The sequence below is a fragment of the Anas platyrhynchos genome, chromosome 19 (assembly GCF_047663525.1).
Source record: "Anas platyrhynchos isolate ZD024472 breed Pekin duck chromosome 19, IASCAAS_PekinDuck_T2T, whole genome shotgun sequence".
Taxonomy (NCBI): Eukaryota; Metazoa; Chordata; class Aves; order Anseriformes; family Anatidae; genus Anas; species Anas platyrhynchos.
This window is the reverse complement of record NC_092605.1, coordinates 7203379-7212799: the sequence shown is the minus strand read 5'-3', so window position 1 is coordinate 7212799 and position 9421 is coordinate 7203379. Positions and strand designations below refer to the sequence as shown.

General features: G+C 38.4%; 1 protein-coding gene across 1 annotated transcript; it reads left to right on the top strand.

Moving 5' to 3' along the window:
* Positions 1-2273: 2273 nt before the first annotated feature.
* FN3KRP (fructosamine 3 kinase related protein) lies at positions 2274-9364 on the top strand. Its single transcript, XM_027471406.3, has 6 exons — positions 2274-2500; positions 4666-4817; positions 5506-5597; positions 6095-6177; positions 6581-6703; positions 7461-9364. The coding sequence occupies exons 1-6, from the start codon at positions 2360-2362 to the stop codon at positions 7797-7799; spliced, it is 930 nt and encodes a 309-aa protein (XP_027327207.1). The 5' UTR covers positions 2274-2359; the 3' UTR covers positions 7800-9364.
* Positions 9365-9421: the final 57 nt, after the last annotated feature.

The following is a 9421-nucleotide window of genomic DNA, read 5'->3' as shown; positions in this document are numbered from 1 at the left end:
ACTCAACATTAATTCCAATTGATTTCTAAATGCCTTGTCAAAGGAATAAATAAAATACATAAATCAGACAATGGGAATTTTCCAAAATTTGCAAAAGTATTATTTAATAAAGAAGGGTTTGAATCCTTCCAAATCTCATAGTTCTTTAAAAACTGCAAAAGGAAAAAGCAAATCTTCTTGATGGACATTACTCTTTATCCTCTCAATAAGAAAGAATAATAAGAAATAAAACTCACAGTATCATTTTCCATAGTACCCACCTAGACTTCAAATGAAGAACATGCTCCCTCAGCATGACCTCAATCATTCTTTATCAACCACTACAGTCATCTGAATATTGCCTTTGCAATGCAGGTTTAGGGATAATTTTACAAAAAGATAAACAGATTCCTGCACACAAAAACACATTCTGTTTGTGTTCCCATACTCTCGTACTAATTTATCCCTCGTTCTGAGTAAGCCACAGGTTCTTGGGCTATAAACTGTCACTGTGACAACCAGAAATTATAACGCCCTCTACAGCCAACACTGTTTAATGAAGTGCAGCTCCACTGCACAAAAAGGCAAGGTAATGCATACTATCCAACCAACCTTCTGCCAGCAAAACTTGGCATGCTCTTGACATACCTGGAGTGGCTAAAAGCCCAAACTGTGGCCACCATGTGTCAGTTCAGATTTTTTTAGACTAACAATGAACATGCACTTCTAAAAAGCACCAATTACATTACAAACTTGACATGTGGGTAGTCTCGGTATATGCAGTAAGTCTGACAAGACTGAGATGCCAATTTCTTGTGTGCAAAATGTGTAGTTCATTTGCTTGCTCTTAAAAGCATCTTCACACATCAAGTGGTTTCCAAGAAAGTAAATACATCATGCACACAAACAATTATGGTACAGCTGATCTCATAAGACTAAGAAACCTCACAAATTTTGGATTTGGTGTAAGCACAACACATCGATGATATGTGCAGGCTCTGTAGAAACATATAATCATAGCAAAAAAAAAAAAAAAAAAAAAGTCAGTCCAGACATTATACCAAATTCAAAATAGTTTCTCAAAAAAGTCCAGATTTAAAAAAGGAAAAAGAAAAAAAAAAAAAAACACAGGGAAACTCTTGAAAATGTAAGGTAGAAAGAATTCTGAAAATAAAGAACTTCAGTCCTTTCACCGCTTGTCATTTTGCTGCTGCCCTGGAAATATTTGAGGACTCTAAATTGTACCAGTCCCACATTAAAACAAAAACAAATTTCCAAAATGGAATCCAAATTAAAATTTGAAAGTGCACATCAATTCCTCTAAATTATTCTGAACTGCTATTTGTCTAATCTACAACATAGCAACAGATGTCCACAGGTGTCTAAATTGCTCAGCACAGAAAAATACTCACAAACCCCAAACAAGGCAAATCAGCGTAGGAGATGAATAGGGATGTTGTCAGGAATAACAAAAGATGACCTTGGTGATTGCAATAAGCAAGACCACAAACATTTAAGAAAATACTAGAAAATCAAAATATACAGTTGTGCCCTAACAAGGACATGAATAAATGATCAATAGGAACTCTTCCAACTTCTACACTTGGAAATTTGTATTTTAGATACAAAATTACTTGCCAAGTAGGCAACAAGTTCCAATGGGGAGAAGACTGACTGACTTCAGACTTACACTGGCCAGCGTCCGCTGTTCGTCACTGTTCTTACTAAGCTGTTCTTATTAATGTTGAGTAGCAGAATGAATTTGAGTGCGCACCTTTATAAGAGCCAGAAAGCTCACTGCATTGAACCTGAATATGTAAAATTATTACCTTTATTACATATGTAATATGTAATACCACAATGTGTTTTTCCTTGACAACTGCATCCTCTGTATGTGTAGGAGGAAGGAATCCACCACACTCAGGGCAGACGCGTTTCAAGCAGGCTTACATGCTCTCTACAGCACAAACTACTTTCAAGAAAAAAGAGGATTTCTGCTGCCAGTGTCTCGCATCCTGCCCAAGCCTGCCGGGACGGTCCACTTCAGGCAGGGCAGGCAGCAAGGACAGCGAGGCTCCTTCTCCTTCTCCTCGGCCACAGCCACGTCGTTCCCTCAAGCGAGGGAATTTTCAGAGTTCTCTGAGGAGGAATTCCGCACTTCTCCCTTCCCTATCGGGGAAGAAGCAACTCCTTCGGTACCCTCCCAAACACTTACAGCCAAGCCCTCGCTTTTGGCCAGTCGCCCTGTCCGGCGATGCGCATACCACAACGCCAACCAACCACCCCCTTTCTCCGCTACCTCAGGCGCAGCCGCCATTTTGTGGGCCCCGCCTCAGCTGCGCGGCGCAGGCTCGGCTCCGCGCGGGGCCCGGCCGGCAGCATGGAGGCCGCGCTGAAGCGAGAGCTGGGCACCACCGTGCTGCGGGCAACCGGGCACTCGGGCGGCGGCTGCATCAGCGAGGGCCAGAGCTATGAGACGGACAGCGGGCGGGTGTACGTGAAGAGCAACGCCAAGCCGGAGGTGGGGGAGTGAGGGGGGAACGCGTGTGGTGGGCACCCGGGTTAGGGGCAGTGGGTTCTGTGAGGGCGGCTGCTTTGAGGAGGCGGGCGGCGGGCTGGGCTCCGCTTCTTCTTGAGGGAGGGAGGGAGGTTTGCCGGCTGGCCTCAGGTAATAAAATACAGGTATGCAGGTGGCTTGCTGCCGGGGTAAAAGGTCTGCTTCATTCGCTGGCTTCTTCCCTGTGAGCCTGTGGCTGGTGTGGTGTCAGCGCTGGGTGCCTACAGCGCATAGGACACGGGCAGGTTGGTGTTAATTGGGGCATTGCTAATCATAAAATGGCCTGGGTTGGAAACAACCCTGCCATGGTGCAGGTGGTGGTGCCACTGCTTCTGTGTACACTGCAAGTGTCAAGTGCAGCCTATAGGAGGGGTAAAGTTAGTGCCTGAGGGTATGTATCTTTTTTACTGCAACAAAAACAGTATTTTATTGCAATATGAAACAGTTTTTTCTCAGTAAATGATATCTTCCATGATCAAGAGTTCCTGCTTTGTTCTTTCAGTATCTGGTACCAGTTAGTGTAGAAGGCAGCAACCTGTGTTTGATAGTGATAAGCATAGCACAACGTACCTGTGTGACGTGCTTATTGGAAAAGCAAAGATAGGGGAATTTACTTTAAAGGGACTCCGCAATTGGGGCTGTCAAGTGAACAGTTTGCTGGAATAAAGTCAGAACTTGTATTTACCTTTAATAGCAAATAAGTGTTTTTGAATGGATGTATGCAACTACATGTACTTCAAGTTTATTTACACCACCTGGTCATATCAGGGAGCTGGAGGGAAGATCAAAGGCACTGAGGTGATAACACAAAGAAATACTGAAAGGTTATTCTCTATGTGAGACTGAAAATAGTTTGAATGGATAGCAGTGTAGCCATTCCACTTAGGCTTTTGACTAATGTGTGTTTAGGTAGTAAATCCAGTTGTTTACAAGATAGGACTGGTGAAAAAAAATCTGGAAAGATTTCCTACCTAGTAATCATTTTCTATTATTTTGTCTTAGTCAGTGGGTTCTGAGTGCTGATTCAAGCAAACTTTTGCCAAACTATTCCAGTGCTGTGCAGCGTATGCCACAATGGATGTATATCAGCAGTTTCTTTAGAAAAAATAAAGTTCTCTAGAAAATGCTATATTTTTAAAAAATTCTATTAAAGTTATCAGCTGACTTGAACTAATTATAGTGCTTTATATAGAGATACAGTATTTACTAATTTTCAAAGGTATTTCAAGTCTCAGTAATTGAGCAATTTTTCTTGCAGGCTTCAGAATTTTTATCCAAACCTATTGTAAACAGTCCTCTGACTGTGTCTTGTGTATTAGTACTAGAGGGTAGTATTCTGTTTTATTCACTATATTTCGCTGTTTTTTCTTTCAGCAAATACTGTAGATTTTCTATATGCCCTCTTCTGCGACCTCTGTAACTGTTCTAAAGAAGCATTCATGTGACAAACACCACTGATGTCAGTAGAGCAACTCAAGAGAATAGATTTTACTTAATGTGAATAACAATATCAGAAAAGGGTCCTGAATTAAGAACATGTTCAAAGGAAAAGCTATTGGTAGTGACTTGGTTTCTAAGAGCTTCTGTGTGCTAGTGTGTTATGGGGTGCTTGTCTGCTATCATTGATTTTTATTTATTTATTTATTTTTTTCCAATGAGGCAAAATAAATAGTTCAGGGAGTACTATAAATTGTTTTGAGGATCGTCCATCTTACTAAGCAGTCTATGCCAGGAAATCCATGAAAAATATGAACACCAGCACTACCCTTCTAGACTCTCAGTGATATCTGTGGCACATATGTTTCTAGTTATTTGTTTCATAATGAGTTAATGATATATTGCTTACATTTTGTGTATACAAATTACACTCCAACAGATGAAGTTGGTTTGGTGTTTATAGAAAATGCTGTAAACTAAGTCGTTTTCATGGAATCAGTTTATGAGGTGAAACTTCTGTAATTCTAAAATGGGTATCAAGGTCTGGTGGTATGGATTTATCTCTATCTTGTACATGTGGTAATCCATTTGCCCCTAGTTTTTTATTTAATATTTATAGCCTTGTTTGGTTTTATGAAAGTCTTGTTTATCTGTGACTGGTATTAATAGAGATTAATGCTTTCATTTGGCAGGCTAGAAGAATGTTTGAGGGAGAAATGGCAAGTTTAGAAGCGATCTTGAAAACGCAGACAATAAAAGTGCCTAAACCCATCAAAGTTATAGAACTGCCTGGGGTCAGTACTCTGTTTGTGATGGAACATTTAGAAATGAGAGGCTTAAACAGGTAAAACATAGTATTTTCATTACTTCCTTTCTGAAATTTTTACTGTTAGACCAATTGAATCATTTGTTTTCAGAAGGGAATTTTTTGTTTGAGACAGGAAAAATACCATAATTTCATTAACATGGGAGGCAACTGGCTCTACAAGTTGCTTGTAGTTACTGTAAGACTTATCCGAACTGTGTAAAGGATAAGCTTTTATTTAAAAATAGATAAATGAGGGCCATCTTACTCTTCTGCCTTCTATACCCCTTAGAGAAGACACAGTGACTGACAGAGGTATAAAGAAGAGGATGATGATTGTTTTGCTTCATCTCCCAAAGAAGGTTTAACAAGGAATATGCATAACATGCATGCTTTTCTTTATAGATATCTTACTTAAATTAATGCAGAAGTGATACCAGGCAGATATTGGAATTGATGAATTTGTGTTGTTATTAAACTTATGATTTCTCTCACTTCAATTTTTAATAGTGTTATCAGAAACAACCATAGAAGTATATTTTGTTCAATGTTAATATGTAACCTTTTTTTGGAAGAAGAGGTGTGTATGGCCAGAATATTTTGAAAACATACTTTGGTGTAGATTCAAAACTTTCAGTTGCTTGATAAAACTTCCCAAGTAATTCCTTGAATGTTAAGAACAGGATTCACTCATGTCTCTGTTGCTAAAAATGCTTTTGTTTCTTAGACATTCAGCAAAGCTTGGAACACAGCTGGCTGATCTCCACCTTCATAACCAGCAACTTGGAGAGAAGCTGAAGAAAGAAGAGAGCACAGTTGGTATGGTACACAGCTCTTTGCGAATTTAACCTAGTTAATAATAATCTACAAAGCAGTTATATTAGCTCCTGTTACTTTGGGATAAGTTTGTCTTCTTCCACTAATGATGTCATGAAAATAGATTTGGAAGAAACTATCAGGCTGGGTGGGGCGTGGGGTCATCTTTTTTGCTTTTGTTTGTTCTCTTTTGGACCTATGTAAGCAAAACGTTTATTCAATTTGGGATCCTAAACCACAGTTTCTGCAAAGATATGGTATCAGAGGAGATAATTCTACCTCAAAATGTAATTTCAAAGATCATAATGTAGTTACTTTATATTTAAGCTTTAATGTTAAAAAAGCAATAGCAAAAGGCATTGTGACAAAGTATATTAAAGCGTGATCTTTTTAATTCTCAGTAGAAAAAATATGGTACCCTATAACTTTTAAGGTCCATTTGTATTTTAGATACTTAGAATCTTGTCATTGGTATTGGATTTTTGTCTTTGGTTTGAAAGGTAAAGGTCAAGGGCAAATGGAAGTCCAGTTTGTGGATCAATTTGGCTTTCATACAGTTACCTGCTGTGGCTATCTTCCACAGGTAGGTTGTACTTCATGAGACTGACAGAACTTTAAGTTTATCTTATTTTGCCTTGAGTCACACACAAAGGGTCAAAAATAATATAATAGAAATGCATTTTTATCTATGGCAACAGAAAAAGGAGAAACATTTTTTAGCCCACAAAAGAAAGTTGTGCCTTGGATGGCACGTACAGGTGCATCAGATAAGCATATCTTTTGAAATTTTTGTCTTTTATTGCTCAGTGAAAACTATTTTTCCCATAACTTAATGTTTTAAGGTAGTATTCTATTAAAATAGTAGCATTTAGTGTTCTGGATGCTATCACCATAAAAACTGTAAAATACTCCAAAGTTTTATTTGATAAAAGAAAATCAATCTCTTCTGTGGTATAGAACCAACATCTGCAATTCTGTCCTTTCAGGTGAATGACTGGCAGACTGACTGGGTGACTTTCTTTGCCAAGCAAAGAATCCAGCCCCAGATGGACATGATTGAAAAAAATTCAGGAGACAGGGAAGCAAGAGAACTTTGGGCACAACTTCAGGTAGAAGAAGATCTCTCTGTTGTCAAAATAGTGTTAGCTAAGTATCAGTCCTTTAGATTTTCTTTTCATAAAACAAAGCTTCTGCTTGTCGTTATGCCTCAGGCTCTGTTGGTAAGAGATTACAACTTTTAGGGATTATAAAATGCCTTTTATTCTAAGGTATACTGGCTTTATCAACTCACCCTAAATTCCAAAGTGAATGTGTGCCAGACAGTGCTTTGCCTTACTGTTTGGGAAATACTAGATCAAGTTCACATTCTCATTCCCTGGAACATGTTCATGATGAGAAATGTATGTAGGGAATGCTGTTCTGCACATCCTCTCTTCGTTTAATGTTTGCATATGCTGAAGTGACAGCAGTATTGTGTATTTGTGTGCTAGTTTGTAGAAATTTCTTCAATGTTAATAAGAAATTCCTGAGCCTTTTAATAATGAAGTGGGTTTTATTTTTCATTATTTATAAAGCTGATCAATATTACAGCACTAAATGGAGTTTTGCATTTTGGATTTTTTTTAATGCTAGAAAAACATTTGGATGAAATGTCTTCAGTTGCTGGCTTTTATGTAAAAATAGAAATCCTCTTGATTTTATCAGCATCTCTTTTGACCAGGCCCTATGCTGTTTGAATTGAAGTTTTTTGTTAACTGACTTAGTAGAACTTTGAATTCATGCTTTGCAACCTTTGCATGCATAAAGCCCTATGATCATTCACTTTAAATTTATCATTGATATGTCTTGCTTTTTTTTCCCCTGCAGTTGAAGATACCCAGTTTGTTCTGTGATGTAGAAATTGTTCCTGCCCTCCTGCATGGAGATCTTTGGGGAGGAAACGTAGCAGAGGATGATTCTGGTCCAATTATCTTCGATCCAGCTTCTTTCTATGGCCATTCAGAGTATGAGCTTGCAATAGCAGGGATGTTTGGTGGCTTCACTAGCTCTTTTTACTCTGCTTATCACAGTAAAATTCCCAAAGCTCCAGGGTTTGAGAAGCGCCTGAAGCTTTATCAGCTTTTTCACTACATGAACCATTGGAACCATTTTGGTACAGGGTACAGAGGGTCTTCTCTAAACATTATGAGAAATCTGGTCAAGTGACTTTCTGCTCAAGCCAGATGCTTCCTGTGTTGCTTGGCAAACCACATACTTGGTGTTGCAACTGCAGGAATGGTAATGTTAATATAGTTGCTAGACCCTTGACCCTCTTTTCACAACAAAAGACGCAGAATCAGTGATTCCTGCTGAATACCAGGTATAGCATATTCATTCCTTTTTAACATAGTTGGAGAGGGAACTATCTAAGGAAGGAGCTTACTCTGTTGCATAAAAGGCCCATCAGTGTCAAGAAGGCATTGTAGGCTTGAGACTAGACAAGTTAATAGAATCAAGCACTAAAGCATAAATGATTTGGAACAGGTTCTGTTAGGGACCAGTTGTTCTTCAGAGGAGAGAAATGCTGGAGTTTGCATTTGCACCCTAGTGGAAAACATTAGAGAAGCTGTTGTGAAATGGAAGATTGCTTTTATCAGTTACTGAGCAGATGGCTAAAAGAGTAGTTAGTTCATCATTTTTTGCTGTTCCTCCTGTCTCTTCCATGATTGATTGCTCAGATTCTATAAGCTCTTCATTTCCAGTTATGTGCATGGGAACAATGAAGTATTTTGAAAGTCAACAAGACAACTGCATAATTGGAACTGTAAAAAGTGATTTGGACCTGCTAATCATTTTGTTAATGTGATTCTGTTGGATGGAGACTGCTTCCTATTCTGTTGCAAAGCAGTGTGAAATTGCTTAGAAATTTTTCTGGCGTATGTATTTTGGTGTCTCATGACATTTTTTCAGGCTCTTCTGTGTTTTCTGCTCAGCTAGTTCCCACTCTAGAACAATTTTGTTTTTACCTGAACTACCTCTGTTTTCTTTTCTGGATGATGCTTTTGTCCCATAGCATGCAATCTTAAAGCAGATCTTTTCAGGTAAGACAGTCTTCTTTTATATACCATGTGAAGATGTCCTCTCTCACTAATAAAAAGATGCACTTTTTGATTGCTGTCGTTGCCGACAGGACAATGCCATCTGAGCATGGTATGGTCTTCACATAAATTTTCTGTAATCTAGACTACAGATGCTGTAAGATAATTTACTGTTTTTCATTCCCCACTAAGTGCACTTTCTAGCTCTTAGGATAAGAGACATGAAACCAAAAGGAGTTAAAATGTAACTCACAGAACAGCAGCTCTCCACCATTACCAGAAATTCTGTAATTCTGTAACAATAGCTTTGCAGACTAGCTATTTATTGTACTTGCAAAATAATACTAAAATTCTAACTTTTGTTTTTGATATAGGCTGGTAATGATACTGCAGTGCAGCCGTGCCAGCTAGGTGAGAGAAATGCATGATGCCTAACGTGAATTTTGAATGTTTGAGAATGACTTAATTAAAAATGATTTTTACAGGATATACTGACAGATTTGAGGGTTTTCTAGTTGCTGTTGTTTGTAAGAATATGAAGCAATTGTAGAGAAGACAATCACTTGATACAACTTTTCCTTAGTTCTATCCCTTTTCTCACTGGCTGTTTAACTTTTGCTTTGAAGAGTTTTAAAGCTCTGCTCAGTAGAATCACTTTTATCTTGTGGCTTAAATAAAAAGTTTCTCCATTGATCATTGTTGTCTCTGTTTTCTGAATTAAAACTTCATGGCTTGCTTTCATTCTTGGGG

Coding starts and splice junctions, on each gene's coding strand:
- FN3KRP (XM_027471406.3), top strand. CDS start 2,360: ATGGAGGCCGCGCTGAAGCGAGAGCTGGGCACCACCGTGCTGCGGGCA. Junction 2,501..4,665: donor AGAGCAACGCCAAGCCGGAG/GTGGGGGAGTGA, acceptor TTCATTTGGCAG/GCTAGAAGAATGTTTGAGGG. Junction 4,818..5,505: donor GAAATGAGAGGCTTAAACAG/GTAAAACATAGT, acceptor TTTGTTTCTTAG/ACATTCAGCAAAGCTTGGAA.